This window comes from Engystomops pustulosus, chromosome 3 (genome assembly GCF_040894005.1).
Source record: "Engystomops pustulosus chromosome 3, aEngPut4.maternal, whole genome shotgun sequence".
Taxonomy (NCBI): Eukaryota; Metazoa; Chordata; class Amphibia; order Anura; family Leptodactylidae; genus Engystomops; species Engystomops pustulosus.
In genome coordinates, this window is record NC_092413.1 from 52,553,993 (window position 1) to 52,571,086 (window position 17,094).

The 17,094-nt window shown below is 40.9% G+C and overlaps 1 protein-coding gene across 1 annotated transcript in view; it reads left to right on the forward strand.

Moving 5' to 3' along the window:
• Positions 1-17,094, forward strand: part of SOS1 (SOS Ras/Rac guanine nucleotide exchange factor 1) — a 67,929-nt gene that overhangs the window by 36,813 nt on the left and 14,022 nt on the right. Inside the window, exons 8-12 of the mRNA XM_072140780.1 lie at positions 1,222-1,320; positions 5,189-5,316; positions 8,826-9,481; positions 14,717-14,798; positions 16,337-16,459. Coding sequence (XP_071996881.1) covers positions 1,222-1,320; positions 5,189-5,316; positions 8,826-9,481; positions 14,717-14,798; positions 16,337-16,459 — 1,088 coding nt within the window. The remainder of the gene's footprint in view (positions 1-1,221; positions 1,321-5,188; positions 5,317-8,825; positions 9,482-14,716; positions 14,799-16,336; positions 16,460-17,094) is intronic.

Genomic DNA, 17,094 nt, shown 5'->3' on the forward strand with positions numbered 1-17,094 from the left:
TTTGTTCTAGTGCTCTAGTACTCAGAACTGGCAACTCATCCTTCTGGTCACATTGTTAAAAAAAACGTGCTTGCATCCTCCCTACCTATGTTAACTCCTTCTGCTCCAGTACTGTTAGTCTGGTTGCCACAAGTCGACATCACTTCTATGTCAAGCACCAGAGCATGGGATTACATTTATGAGTTTAGTTTGTTTAAAGGACATCTACCACCAGGATCAAGAATTGTAAACCAAGCACACTGACATACGGTATGTCCCCAAGCACACGGTATGTCCCCGTCTGGCAGGATCTGCGCTTTTTTAAAGCTTCTATTGCCTTGGTTTTTACAAAAAAAGCTGTTTAAAATTATACAAATGAGCCTGAGGGGCTTAAAGGAGCCTGGGGCCCCTCAGGCTCATTTGCATATTTTTTTTTTTTTTAGCAAGGGCATAAGAACCTAAAAGAAGAACAGCTCCTCCCAGAGGGGTGAAACACATGCATGTAAGTGTGCTAGGTTTACAATCCTGGTGGTATGTCCTTCAAGGTTTTCGTGCTCATAGATGCATTTTAAAGGGGTTATCCAGGTTTAAAAAATTACTGAGGGCAGTGCTGGGGCGGGCAATTTAAACATAATAAACATATACTCACGACGTCCCGCGCCGCGGCCGGTCTTCTCTGTGCGCCGGTTTCATTACAAGGGCGCGTAGGGAGCTTCCGGACGGCCGACACCATCTCACAGTGCTTACAATGCTGGGAGATAGGGATGGATGGGAGGACCCGGCCACATTGCGGAGCGGAAGCTCCCTGTGCGCGGCTTTCGTGCCCCTGTAAACAAACAGGGGCACGGATCGAAGGGACCGCCACGCGGGACATCGGCGCCGGAGGAGGTAAGTACATATTTATTATTTTTAAATAGCCCTCCCCAGCCTGGCCCTCACTAGTTTTTAAAACCCGGATAACCCCTTTAACTGAGCCGAGCGCCCAGCCTGGTCTGTCCAAAAATGACCCTTATTTTTTATCGGGCCCATAAAATTGGCTTCCTGCACCTCCCTGGACCACCATGGTGAAGGTGCCATTTTATGATAGCCCGGATGGGAAGAGGGGAATAAACAAGGAACCATTTATATAGGGGCTCTATATGTGTTAGTCTAATATGTAGTCAAGGTTTATGTATTATTAAATGTCAGTGCATCCTCTGGATTATATATTTATACCTGGTTCTTTGTGTGTGTTACCTCCAGTCTATTAATGAAGGTTTTAAAGAAGCTGTGCAATACGTTTTGCCGCGGCTCCTTCTAGCTCCTGTTTACTACTGCCTGCACTACTTTGAATTTATTAAGGTAAGAACATTCATTGCTTCTCTTCATTCATGTTTATTTAGAGGATCTCCTGGTGTATAACTTCAATGGACGGTTGCAGTGTTACCTGCTGTACTGACATGTGAGAATAAGCCAAAAGGTTCTTTTTTTTTTTTTTTAGTCTGCTCTATCAATCAATCATTTATTGTAAAGGTTTGTTGAAGATAAGTCTAATGTTTATTCTAACAGCAGGCTGGTGGTTGATTTTACTGTCATTTTACTATTTTTTTTATGGCACTTGTTTTTAACTTAAAGGGGTATTCCCATGTAATCATATCTATGGACAACAATCTTGTTTCTAAGTGACAGCATGGTTACATTTATGGGAAATTATCTTTATTACATTTATTTAATAACATCCAGTTTAAGAAATGTTTGTCTTTAGCAGATGAATTAATTATCACTGCCCAGAAGGGACTCCCCCTTTAACATTAAATACAGAATTGCAGTGAATTTTAGCTTTGCTTTTATACTGGCTTTTGTTCTGAATATCGTATATATAACCTTGTACGTGTCAGGTGAAAGATCTCTGTACAAAGACACTTTACCTGAATAATGGCCTCTATATGTTTTTGGACTATTTCATACTATATTTCATATACTGGAAACTGAGCTGGGCAACCATGCTGGGCTTTCCTGGTCTTGGGTGTTGGCCATTGAAAAGGCCAAGGGAAGAGATATATTTTCCAGTGGTCTGATGGATCCTTATTTTTATTTATTTATTTTTTTAAAGATTTTATTTTCATTTTTCAAAATTATAACAATGTACAAAAGGCAACAACATCCGCCTCGGGGCAGTATAAGGCACAATCATAAAATTAGGGTTAGCAGTACAAAAAATCAGTACAAATAACCAACCCGTATACTGCCTCACAGGAGGCACCCCCTCCCCAAGGCGGAGAACACTCATTCACTCTCCCATTCACACCTCACACACACAGAGCTATCCCTCCTCCTCTCCAGAAGCAGTCTGAGCAGTCACCTACACATCCCAGATCAAGGAAAAACGGTCCGGAGCACCACTAGCAGCGTAAGTGAGTTTGTACATTGGGATGGATCCTTATTTTACTAAGCATCTAAATCACAGAGTGGAACACTAGTTTATTCGCCATGAAATAGGGTTGCACTGTTACCAGAATTTTGAGCGCGATACGATACCCAGAAAAGTATTGCAATACGCAATACCGATACAATACTTTTAAGAAAGGCAAAAGTATTATCTGAATGTATAGTGTGCGGTCACATGGGGCGTTTACAATGCGTTTAGAAATACGATGCATAAGTCTGGGGGCGGGGCTCAGTTTGATTTGCATTTCCTTTGTAATGGTCACCAGTGATTTGCCAGGAGAAGCTTTAGTGCTTTATGACAGTTTAGTGTTGTAAAGGTTGTCCTGGGAATGTTTATATAAAATACTATACTAAAGAGTATAATTGAGGGCTCATGTAGACGGGTGTTGTTGATGTTTGTGTGCAATCTTCAAATGTTGATAGGCCACCAACTGGACAGGGCAAGAACTGGATTAGAAACCCATCAGCTTTTTTTGCATATGTGAAAAAAACAGATGGCGTACAGACATGAAAAAAACTGATACAATATGGTCTGAACACAGACATCATGTCCGGATTTTTTGCAGTTGATCAGCGGACATGCCTGTCTGAATGACCCCTTATTTTTTGTCTTTTTGCCATTTAATTTAACTTTTATTATATGCTTAAAATATTAAAAACTCCATAATAATAAATAATCACAATAGTATTAATAATTATATCAATAATCTCAATAATTATTATATCAATCATCTCAATAATTATAATCTCAATAATAATATTAATCTCTTAGAAGATCCCTCTCCATATACCCATTATATTTAGCCTGTGTCAATGGAACATTGGAGCTCTTAGTTACATAAAATCCTCCCATTGACAGCCACTAAACCAATAGTCTAGTGGATAGTGGCTCTGTCTCCCTATGGCAGGTGGAGTGTGGAGGTTGTGGGTTCAAATCCTGGGCTGGGCAAAAATTTATTTACCGGTAATTGAATTTAATAGAGAACTTGTGTCTGGGTAAGCTCTTGGAGATATAGACACTAGAGATGAGCGAGTATAACACTATTCTTCACTTTGCAGGTGTTCGCGCGTGTCTTCCGCTAAGTTAGGAGATTTGCACGAACATCTGAAATGTTAAGAATAGTGTTCTTTCAATATGTTCTGCACTTAAATGGTCCTGTGTTCACTGTTTTCACTGTTTTTATTCTATTCTTCACTTTGCAGATGTGCGCGCACATCTCCGAGCTTATCGGAAGACACGCGCGAACACCTGAAATGTGAAGAATAGAATAAAAACAGTGAAAACAGGACCATTTAAGTGCAGGACACATTGAAAGAACACTATTCTTCACATTCCAGATGTTTGTGCACATCTCCTAACTTAGCGGAAGACACGCGCGAACACCTGCAATGTGAAGAATAGTGTTATTTCAATGTGTTCTTACAAGGAAAACATTAGTAAACATCTGTAATTTGTTGTTCTGCACTGTTCTTTTAATGTTTTCTTTCAGTGAAAAAATGCTCGGGTCTCCCATTGAATTTAATGGGGTTTGTTATTCGATACGAGCACTCGAGCATCGGGAAAAGTTCGTATCGAGTTACGAGCACTCGAGCATTTTAGTGCTCGCTCATCTCTAATAGACACCAAATATGGACACATGATGATATTGCCCTGATGACTCGTCCCTGCTCTCCCAACACATCTCTCAAAAGGATTCACTGCCCGATGTCTGCAGTTACAAGAGGTCTGTAGGGTCTGTGGAATCATTCAGTACCGCACGTAACAGAAACCTGGTATTGAACCATTCTGGCTTTGAATGAATGGTACAAGTAACATTATTTCGATGCATCATGCAACCCTACCATGGACTGCTATATACCCCATAAGTATGGGAAGAATGTGTAGGATGCATAGACTAGGTTAATTCTCTTTGTGGGTGATCAGAATTTATGTATTACATTTATAACTTAAAGGTGTGGTCCCATAATCTAGTGATATTGGAATTGGATTTTAAATTGTAAAGACATAACCTTAAAAGTACAATAAAAACATTTATATTTAAAGTATTTTATATACATTTGTGTGTTAATTTATATTAAAAAAATGAGACTATTCATCTAAGTGCAACGTTTCAGATCCTATTCAGGATCCTTTCTCATATATATTATGACTTTAGGTCAAAATTCAATTAACAAGTAGTGTAGATGATAATGATAACCTTTTGTATGATTAGTATTTAACCTGTAGTATGATTTTTTTGGAAGAAAATTTTTCCTTTTGTCTTCCTTTCTGTACTCTATTAACAGCTGATGGATAACGAGAGTGTTTATTGGCTTGATAGTCTCCTGCATAGTCTAATCTCCATGCAGATCTGAAGCGTCAAGTGATATATTTTCTGGTTATATAACAAGTAGAATCTTCAACCTCCTCTTCTCTATCTGCTGTCAACGGGTTTAAGAAAGCTTTCAGATACAGTACTAACTACAGGAGAAGAAAGGAGCAAACAAAAAGCTGAAAGTGAGCTTCAAAAGTTTAGCTTAGCTTTAGGTGTCTGTATGAGGCCATTAAAATATTAACATGACACCAGCTACTCCCTCTGCTCCCTTGTCATTGTGTTACCACTGCTTAGACAACATATGAAACATTGCTGGTAAGAGGGTTCACCATCTTTAGCCAGTTACTGGTAATTAACAGGGTTTTTTTTACTGTTGTTATAATTATCATTGTAATATGTGGGCATCCTTTATGCACTTACACTTATGCATACAGATACATGTTTCTGCTTTGGTTCTTGCATTGTAGCAATTAGAAGAAAAAAGTGAGGACGAGGAAGATAAAGAATGTTTGAAGCAATCCATCACTGCCTTACTCAACCTTCAGAGCAGTATGGAGCGGATATGTTCCAAGAGCCTGGCCAAAAGACGTCTCAGGTACCCACTAATCTCTTTAGAATGAATTTATATCATGGATAAATTTGTACACATTATTCAAAATTCTTTGTATATCCCTTTCCTGTTCTATTATTCCTTTGTGTAAAATGGTAATGGTGATGTTTCCATATCATAAAACGATTACCTATTAACCCCGACCCCTCAAAAATACCAAAACACGGGAACTTCCGCTAGAGACCTGGCAGATAGTGTGGGATAGGGCTGCCAAAGTATCTCAATGCGTCCAATACAAAGAAAATCAATATAAGCTGTTAATGCTATGGTACCATACATTGGCATTACTACATCATATATACCCGGACTCACCTGATGTTTGCTGGCGGTGTGGAGCGGGGGGAGCGGATGTACCACACATTTTTTGGCTTTGCCCAACTATACAACCATACTGGTCCACGGTTACAGACCTCCTATCCTTGGTTCTTAAATGTCAGATCCCTATAGACCTGAGTACCTGTCTGTTTTACCCAAAAAGAATGCGCAAACACACCTCCAGAATACTCCTACATCTCCTTACAGCAGCAAAGTTCCTAATCTCTGTAAAATGGAAACAAACCACAGCACCCTCCCGGGTGGAGCTTTGTACAAGAATACAAGAGATACGCACCCTAGAATACCTTACTGCACTCTTACATAACACAGTAGAAACATTTAACCGCATATGTGCCGCATGGGATGATTATTGGACGGGTCGGACGGTTTGCTAATGAGATCGCTTCCACAATGGGGAGCACCCACTATTTTGCTAACTTAGATACCACCCTACACCCCTTCCCTCATGTTTCCAGTCTATTGTCTGTCTTCCCTCACTTTCTCTGTTGATTATATCTGTTTATTGGATCTGCGGCCCTAGGAAAACAACCTTAAGGGCTTTTATTGTTTTATACAAGTTGGTCTCTGTCAGTTGATAAGACCCTGTTGATATACTTTGTTAAAACCTCGATACCTTGCTAAAAATGCTACCTTTCACCTGTATGTAGTGATTTCATTGATGCATAAGCTGTAAAATTGAAAAACGAAACAAAAATACAGTTAAACCTAATAAAATGTTTTTCCATCAAGTTACATTTAAAAGGGGCGGGGGAGGACGGTTAAACTTGTGGTATGATACTAACAACAGAAAACTGCAATTAAATAATTGATATTGTTTATGTAATGGAAAGTTTTACAATCTACTTTGTTTCAATTCCTCATGGTTTTCCAGATCTCTGCTTGTTGTCATTTCACAGGGAACTGCATTGTATACTTCCTGTGGATAAAAACCAGTCCATGTGATGTCACACAGGTGCACGGCTTGTTGTATCGCAGAGAGTAACCTAAGCTGTATGATATAACAAGCTGTGCACCTGTGTGACATCACATGACCATTAAATGGTATTTATACACAGGAAGTGAGTGATGAGGCTACCTATATAGAATGACAGCAGGCAGAGATCTGGAACTGTCAGGAATTCGTACAGAAAGTACAGAAATTGTAGAACCTTTCATTGCACAAACAATATGAATTCTTTCTTAAAAGTAGAGAAGCCCTTTGAAGCAGACCAGTCCTCACTTTCACCTATTTCCATAAATACTTTTATCTTCCATGCAATAACCATTTTCGAGCACCCTTTATTGTAACTCTTATGCACATAGAAGAGCCAGGAGTGTCACGTCATTATACAGGCTGTCAGTCTTGTGTATAGGAGTATCTCATACACACACAGGCTACAGGGGGCGCCAGAACCCGGAAGTACAGAGAGGAGCCAGCACCAGGAGTGTCACATCATTATACAGGCTGTCAGTCAATCAATCCTGAATAAGCTGGAAAATTGAATATGATAATGACTTATTGGACCTCTCACAGGTCATTTGCATACAGCCTTAGGACCTGATAGTTTAAGTTTACAGCCATGTACAGGGACAATGTAGGGATAGGGGCAATGCCTTCTTATGGCAGTTTATGGAAATATATTTAGTTTTGGGGGTTAATTTGCCTGGCAGGTTCTCTTTAAACATCTATTTTCTTTATCTGATCTATAATTTGCTTTTTAGTCTTTCCCACCATGTGGTAGAGCCGACTCAGCTTTACCACAGTCTGAAAGAGATTCCTTATTCTTACACTCACTGCATTTGTTTCCTTTTCTGTGCCATGTGTACTTGTTATTAATGTTGTGGCACAGGGCACTATCCCAAAAGTGCAGAATCACTGCAATCAACATTTCTAGTACTTTCTATTTTTCTGCTGTAAAAACATTCAGGTTTTTATTCACTTGAAAATAATTGAAGTGGTTTATTTTTTTTCTTGTTATACTTTTTCCTGCTGGGTTTAGTATAAACATTATGTAGATCCTGCAGAGAAGTGGGAGAGCCCAAGTCCTGTCCTTTGTTTTTAAAGGAAGTGACATTAAAGGCAAGAAATTCTTATTGTCCACAAAGCTATTATAATAAATGATGAGTGCCGCCCAGGACAGTCTCTTACAGGGAACCCCGAATGCTAAAGAAGTGGACGTTTCTCAGGTTGGGATATGTAGAAGACTTACTTTTTACTACTTTTATTATGTGTGATTGTTTTCTCAATGCTTTGTTGTACAGCCCTGTGGAAATATTTTACTTTGTGGTTATTTCATAAATATATTTTCTATTGTGATCAAGTGGCATTTCTTGCATGTGTTGAATTTGTGATAAAACCATAAAGTATACAGATGATGTAGAAATGAGTATTACAGGGTTTTTATCTTTTATATTAATGGTCAACCCAAGGATAGAACACCAGTATATAATTGGTGAGGGTCTAACATTTGGGTTCTGTCCACTAGTTAGTGGAGGTCCTGATGAACTGCTGCAAAACTTGGATATACAAGTGCTGCCTGCAGTTCCTCGGTGCCACCAGTATGCACCATTTAGAGCTCTCTGCTTCTGACTCCATACAGAACATCAAAGCTGCTGATTGTTGTACAGCCGTATGGTTGGAACACTACTTATCTGATACTGTTGCCTTAACTAAAAAAAAAAAAATATCATTTTGATGTTCAAAGCAACCAATCACAGTATAGGTATTTGTTTTTCATTTTTAATTTTTTTGTGAATAGGGCATAAGTATCTAATAATTTGTGCTCCCCCTTAAATGAGCACAGGTGTCACTGCATTTAAAGTACTGGTATGTGACACCAAAATATCTTCTTCCCCACAACATTCAAATAATATGTGATGGCTTAAGTAATTTTCTCCATCATAGGAGCAGATTTATGAGGGCTTGTACGCCCCAAGACTGATGTACAAGCCCTGAAATAGGCCTTCACACCACCTCCACACCAAGTGGGGGGGCAGGACTGGAGGACGGAGATTACATTGTATGCGGGTTCACCTAGTGCAAGCGTATGATAAATCTCCATTGTGATTTATCTTATGATTGATTTTTCTTATTTATTTTGTTTCTTTTATAAAAATATTTTTTCGTTTATTTGGAAAAGTCAATGCAGATGTGACAAGTTCTTTTTTTCATTCCACAGCGAGTCTGCATGTCGTTTTTATAACCATCAAATGAAGGGAAAACAGCTAGCCATCAAGAAAATGAACGAAATTCAGAAAAACATTGACGGATGGGAGGGAAAGGACATTGGACAGTGCTGTAATGAATTCATCATGGAGGGCGCCCTTACACGGGTAGGGGCCAAGCACGAGAGACACATATTCCTCTTTGATGGCTTAATGATCTGCTGTAAGTCAAACCACGGACAACCACGGCTTCCAGGTGCGAGCAACGCGGAGTATCGGTTAAAGGAGAAGTTCTTTATGCGGAAGGTACAGATCAATGACAAGGATGACACTAATGAGTACAGGCATGCGTTTGAGATTATTTTAAAAGATGAGAACAGTGTTATTTTTGCTGCTAAATCAGCAGAAGAGAAGAATAACTGGATGGCCGCCTTAATATCGCTGCAGTACAGGAGTACATTAGAACGAATGTTGGATGGGACTATAATGCAGGAGGAGAAAGAGGAGCAGTTACGGCTCCCCAGCGCCAAGCTCTATAGGTTTGCAGAACCGGACTCTGAAGAGAATATTATATTTGAGGAAAATGTACAACCCAAATCTGGTATTCCCATCATCAAGGCTGGAACTGTGGTGAAACTCATTGAGAGACTAACCTTTCACATGTATGCAGGTATGGTACCAGTGCGCCTACCCAGCAAGCCTGACGTAATCCGTTGCTAGAAAGGCTACATCTTACTGTGTTGTCCTTTTGTTTTCACCAAATGTAATCAAAAATCCTCCATTAGCTCCATAAATATTTTAGGAATTTTTAATGATGTGGGTTTCGCATTATCGGTTCAACAAAGCTAGAACTTGTCCTAGTAATTTATATCTGTGTAATATTACCGTATATACACGAGTCAATAAAAAAAAATAAAATTATATTCACACCCTCTGGCGGTCCCGATGTTCAGCGTTGCTGAACACGTGAACAGCCAGCCCACCCATCCTCCTGTGGTATACAGCCTGCCAGCACGTAAAAAAAACGAAACTTATATACTCACCCTCCGGCGGTCCCGATGTTCAGCGTGGCTTCCCGATGTCAGCGCAACTCCTCTTCTGTCTTCGGTCTTCTGTAAAATCCTGCAGGGTGCGGCCATGTTATCTCCCGGCTGGCGCATACTATGACGTCAGCAGTGGCCGCGTCATAGTATGCCCCTGCTGTCAGATAACATGGCCGCGCCCTGCAGGCTTTTACAGAAAACCGAAGGCAGAAGGGGAGCCGCGCTGAACATCGGGACCGCCGGAGGGTGAGTATATAAGTTTAGTTTTTTTACGTGCTGGCAGGCTGTATACCACAGGAGGATGGGTGGGCTGGCTGTATACCACAGGGGGCAGGCTGGGCTGGCTGTATACTACCGGAGGCAGCATTTCCCAGTTTTGGTTGTAAAATTAGGGGTCTCGGCTTATACTTGGCTTACACTCGAGTATTTACGGTAGGTGGAAAACTGTTAGAGGTATTCCCAGATTAGACACTTGTGGTGGATCCACATCATCTCCTTTATTAAACTTTTTTTTTTTTTTGGATCTGTTATGTGAGGTCATAGAATCTCTATGACATATGAATATGTGTTTCATTGTTTAACACAATTTTCTACTATTACTTATCACTATTCTTTTGTTACAGAAATAATTTTCTAGTAAATATTGTTGTATGTTGTGTTTAATCGGAACCTGAATCATTAGGAATTTCTTTGTTTATACTGGAAACAGGGGGCATGGAGACCCTGGGGGCTTAGAGTCCTTGTAACTTTCTTTCCAGTGTCTCAAAAGATTTGATAACAGCTCATCCTGTGCAGGAGCAGATTTAGATTGCCATGGGCCCTGAGCTGTATGAATATTATTTCCCCTACAAGTCTATAATTTACTTCCTACGTATGGTACTAGAATCAAGCTTCTGGAGGATGCGTCCCTTCTGCTTGCTTTCAATCTGAGGTTTCTGGACATTTGGAGGACTTTCAAAGGTCCTAAAATGGCTCTTGTGTACATGTGTATTGAGAGCAGGAATTGAAGGGAACCTGTCACCAGGAGAGTAGCACCCCCAGTCCCCACAGAGCATAGTACATACACTGCCAAAGAGTTTTTGTATAAAAAAAAAAAAGGTTTTACAGAAAAGAGTTATGTTATATATTACCTTTCATTGCCATGTGCTCTGTGACTAGGCACCTGGGAGTGGCTATTGAGGAGCAGTCCTCCCCTCCCCCAACCGTCTTGGGAAACCGCTCCTCCATGTGTCCTTTTTCAGACATACGAAAACACCCAACATGGCTAAGCGGCGTCCCCTGCTCCTCTATAGCCACTCTCAAGGGACAAGTGCCTAGTCACAGAGCACATGGCATTGAAAGCTTCTATATAGCATATCTTTTTTTGTGAAACCTTTTTTTTTTTTTTTTTTTTAAATACAAAAACTAATTGGCAGTGTATTTACTATGCACATGTGGTTTTTGAAAACTAATTAGTTTTTTGACCGGTTTTAATTAATAGAACTGGTAAAACCTGTCAAAAAACTGATGCGTTTTCAAAAAAAATGCATGCGTGTTTAATGCGTGCTTAAAAATGGACCAAAAACTGGTTCAAAACGCCATGTGTGTCATCACCCTCACTACTCATAGTGGTATTTGTAACCTAGCAAAGCATAGGTGCATGTATTTAATGGAAACCCATATGGAACCGCTCTGAGATAACTACCTACAATTTATAATATAAAGTGGACTTAATGGCCAGACTGCATAATGTATTGGATCTTGGTTCTAAATATGTCATAAAACTTCACCTACTTGTTAGCATTTTCATCAGAACGGTTTAATTGTAAATTTCTAGTTTGGTTTTTAGACATTTCTGTTAAAAATAACTCCATGGCTCAGATCCAGGACAAACATTTCACTCTCCAGATTTGCAGTAAAAGTTGTTTTTTTTTTTCCACTGGACGAGAAGTGACGATAACGGAAGAAGGGGGGGGGGTCTTTTCTCCAAACTGAAGACAAAGATCTGTCGTGGTGACTTTATTTTTGGAAACCAAACCTCTACTCTTGTCTTAATGAGCAGCGTCTGCAGCTCCACTACAAGGAAATGACTTGTCTGTTATCTTGTCCTCCTTAATTAATCCAGTTCTGACTCTCTCCTACCACGTATTGTTCTCCAGGTCTGAGGAGATCTATTTCTGGTTCTTTTTTTCTGTGTATTCAAAAATAGCATTTGTGCGTCAGCAAGAAGTCTGTTTCCTTTCTGAAGGAATTTGAGGGAGATTGTTTAGAGCTAATTGTAGGTCACACTATTGTTATTTTGCCATCTATAAATATTGTAATACAAGGGTATACAATATAAAGAGTGGCCATTATTTTCTCTCAAGTTCTTTATTAGATAATAACATATTTTGCCGTATCCCGAAATAATAATTGGATTGAAAACACTTTCTTTTGTCAATGGAGTAAGAGCTATTTGGTATAAAATTCACTCGCTGTTCTATACATCTCTTTAAAGGGAACCTACCACCACAAATCTACCTATAAAGGTACCGTATATTCCGGCGTATAAGACGACCCCCCTACTTTCCTGTTTAAGATATATTCGCCGTATAAGACTACCCCTTTTCCAACGCATACAAAACACCGGTAAAATTTTTTAAAAAAACAGATTTGAATTTAACAAGGTCCTTTTTTTAATTTAAATTCTTATGTTTATGAGCGACAGTTTTCCTGCTATATACCTGTTTGTCATAAGGCATACAACAACAACATTACCATTACAGCACAGCCCCCAGTAGTATACAGCACAGCCCCCAGTAGTATACAGCACTGCCCCCAGTAGTATACAGCCCAGCATTAAAAAAAACAAAAAACTTATATACTCACCCTCCGGTGGCCCCGATCTGCAGCGCTGCTCCCCCGATGTCCGCGCGGCTCGTCTTCAGTGTTCCGCGCCGTCTTCTTTCTTCTGGTGGGCGCCGCCATTGATCTTCCCCGGCAGGCACCTAGTATGACGCGCCGCTGCTGGGAAAAACATGGCGGCGCCCAGCAGAAGAAAGAAGACGGCGCGGAAGACTGAAGACGAGCCGCGCAGACATCGGGGCCAACGGAGGGTGAGTATGCGCCCCGATGTCTTTTTGAGTCTGCCGGCAGCTTTTTGAGGCTGCCGGCAGCCATCGCTGTGAAAACACCCGCGATCGGTGCTAGCACCGATCGCGGGTGTTACCGGTAAGCCTTTGCTGCAATATGCAGCAAAGACTTACCGGCTATGGAGAGGGCTCAGCCCGTGAGCCCTCTCCATGCACCGGGACCCGACCGCCGCCGTTTCTGTCAGACGAGGGCGCGCAGCTACGAGCAGCTGCGCGCCGAAGATGGTGAGTAGGAGGAGAAAAGAGGCTACTGGGGCGTGGAGTAGCCGCCTCGTGTAACCTCAGATGCGGCTACTCCACGCCCCAGTAGCCGCATAATAAAATTAGCATAAAAGTTTGATAAAAGTTACTAAAAAAGTGCGGGGACGTGAGGATTAGCCCTTAAAAGGGCTATCCTCACGTCCCATTGATCCACCTACCACCCGATCTACCTTTTATAGGTAGGTTCCCTTTAAAGTAAATCTATCATTAAAATCGGGCATGATAAATCATTGTTACTTACTCGTAGGTGCCTGTGGTAATCTTCTTCTAATTGGTCTCCTTTCTTCTAAAAGAAACTTTAAAATGTATGCTAATGAGCCAGAAGGGCTCCTAGGGGTGTTACCACAGCCCCTCCCTTCTGTATCTTCTCAGGCGCACTTTCCCCTCCCACTGTGTGAGATTACAGCAGGCAGAGGGAAAGGGAGTTGTAACAGGTATAACAACTTGTGAAGCTACAGCCTTTGATAACGCCCCACAAAGTCCTGCTCATTAGCATACGTTTACAAGCTGATATTAGAAGAAAGGAGGACATGGAAAACAAATATAAGAAGATTGCCACAGTCTCATTGCCTGGATCTACGAGTAAAGGTGAACTTGCATTGGTGGGTTTTTTCTCACACTAGGTTGTTTACATAATGTATTTTTGGGGCTTATGGACACATACTGTACAGATTGGTTCTCTTTCACTGACACCTTCCTCAATCATTCTTTTCAATGGACCTCACCCCCCACAGCCCTGATTAGTGTATACAGGCGGTGCCCCTACTTAAGGACACCCGACTTACAGACAACCCATAGTTACAGACGGACCCCTCTGCCCACTGTGACCTCTGGTGAAGCTCTCTGGATGCTTTACTATATAGTCCCAGATTGCAAGATTGCAATAATCAGCTGTAAAGTGTCATGAAGCTTTATTGATATTTCTTGGTCCAAATCCGGAAAAAATTTTGAAACTCCAATTATCACTGGGACAAAAGAAAAAAAATTGTCTAGAACTTCAATTATAAAATATACAGTTTCGACTTACATACAAATTCAACTTAAGAACAAACCTCCGGGGACTGCTTGTAGTTGAAAAATATTTTGCTCCCTGGCCTTATAATTTCACTGACAACATTAGGTCAGTGGAAAAAAAACTGAAGTGTGAAAAAGCCCATCAGCATCAGTGAAAAATTACTGGTGTGGACAAAAACAACGCTCATCTGCACTTTAAGGGCCAAAAAAAATCTACAGGGGCTGCATGTTTTTTAGTAAATTTTGTTGCTCATTTTCATTCTGTTTCTGGATTTGGAATCAGGATTGTCTGGATTGTTTTGTTTTTTATAATAAGCTTAACTCCTTAATCAAGATTTTTAAATGTTTTTTTTTTTTTTTTTTTTAAACATTGACTTATAATTCTGTAGATATGTTGTGCATAACATTTGGGCTGCACAGTGTGTCATACTAATGTAACTTTCACCTCCTCACCTGCTCTTGAAATTTTGTTTTCAGATCCCAACTTTGTGCGAACATTTCTCACAACATATAGATCTTTTTGCAAACCACAGGAACTTCTGAACCTTCTTATAGAAAGGTACCATATTGCATTTAATCGGCACATTTTTATGTATTCATTCTTTTGTTGTCATAAATTATATAGATTCTTGCAGATGGATTGGAAATAGTCACTCTGCTGGGGTGTGCTGTGTATGTAGGGTGCTGGGGGGTTATTGTTTGTCTTGGGGATTGTTTTTGCTGTCTTGGATATGAACATTTGGAAAATGTTTTTTTTTTTTTTTTTTAAATTTATTTATAAAAAGAAATTAACCTGGTTATCCGGTTGTTAAAAAATACTGAGGTCCGGGCTGGGTTGGGCTAGTTAAACATAATAAACATACCTCCTAATACTTACCACCTCTGGCGCCGCCAATGTCCCTCGACGCGGTCCATTTGATCCGTGCCCCTGTTTGTTTACAGGGGCACAGAAGCCGCGCACAGGGAACTTCCAGTCCGCAATGTGGCCGGCTCCTCCCATCCGTCCCTATCTCTCAGCGTTGTAAGCGCTGGGAGATGGTGTCGGATGGGAGCTGTATACAAACCGGCACACACAGGAGACGGACCACGGCGCGGGATATCGGCGATACCGGACAAGGTAAGTACACGTTTATTATGTTTAACTAGCTCACCCTAGCCCGGCCCTGAGTATTTTTTTAACACCCGGATAACCCCTTTAATAACCTCTTAAAGGTGTGTACCCAGGTGTGTCCCAAATCTTTTTTTATTGTCCCAAATAATTTTTATGTGAGCGCATTAAAAAAAAAAAAAAAAAAAGTTGTACTTCCATTGTCCCTTCTTCTGCTTGGCGCCTGCACGGTCTGACAAGTAAAGTTGGCGTAGTACACCTCGGCCTCAGTGCACAAGCGTGGTACAGCGCATGCACAGTGAAACCGTGTTGTTATCACAGCTTCATTTGACGCAACACGAGCAGAGTCGTGAGTCTGATGTGCCTCTTCAGACTCACATCTAGGTGAGTACTAAAGTTTATGATTTTAACAGGTTGATTTGGAGCCCCAAACCACAGGTCCATAAGGAAATGTAGGTTATTTAGGGTCCCAAGTCAATCTGTCAGGTCCTCTTTAAAGGGCAACTACCACCAGGATGAAGGACTGTATGCAAATGAGTCTGAGGGGCTCTAGGCTCCATTAAAAGCTCTGGAGCCCCTCAGGCTCATTTGCATACAGTCCTTCATCCTCTTGGTAGATGCCCTGTAAGTATGAACGAGTGAAAGCAGCCTGAGGCTAAGTTCACACGTTGCTTTTTTGATGCATTTTAAACGCAATCCGAAGTCTCCAAACATGCTCACTTGTTGAGGTAACATTGAGTTTCCATTGCATTTAGAAAACACAATGTAAATGCAATGTTACCTCAACATGTGGTAACGGTTGGAGCCTTTGGATTTTCTTTCCATTTCCATGCGATCGGTAATTTTCACCCGGTGGTTTGCATTGTTTATTGGTGCCCATTACTGATTGCATGCTTTCCGCAGCCTTATTGTTTACTTCCTGCTTATTAAAACCGTCCATGGTCATGTGATGTTGCAGTAATACATAATAATTCTTTGTCCACAACTAGGTTTGAGATTCCAGAGCCTGAGCCCAGTGAAGCAGACAGAATTGCCATGGAAAATGGAGACCAGCCTCTCAGTGCAGAGCTGAAAAGGTTTAGAAAAGAATATGTACAACCTGTGCAGTTACGGTAAGTTTTGGGTGTTACTTGTTGTCTTTTAATACTGTGTTGTAATGCTGCACTCAAGAAGAGTGAGTATTTTGGCAAGTGGTTAATTCAAGACCGCCTCTTCCATCTAATCTATAGAGGTCTAATATCTATGGCCACGTTTAATTTGTTTTATTTCTCTCGCGCATGAAATTACGAATTGGTGGTGAGCCTAGATACCAGAAGAGCGCTGGCGTAGAAAGGAAGAAAAAGAGGCATTTGGGTTTTTGGGGAAAATGGAGGCAGAGTCAGGAGGGGGAGGGTAAAGGAGGAGGAAAGATTGGGAAGGAGGAGGAGATGTCACATTCTAGCTGTGCTAGCAGAAGGACTCGTGATCAGGAGACCCACGGAAGTCCAACTACGGGGACCCACAGTCGTAGTATTGGGAAACTGTGTTATGAAGGTCAACTCCTCCATCCTTTGAATATGGTCAAAATCAGAGGGAGAGGGTGTTCTAGTGCTCCTCCAGACCTGGCAGCCAGAAGGTGACTGAGCAGGCATTGGGATGGTTTTCGGATAGGATAATGTAGTAAAGAGAGCAGGACTATAATCCTTTTTATTAACATTTTAAATTATAGAATATAAAATGGGCTGATGAATTAATCCGTTCCTTCGCT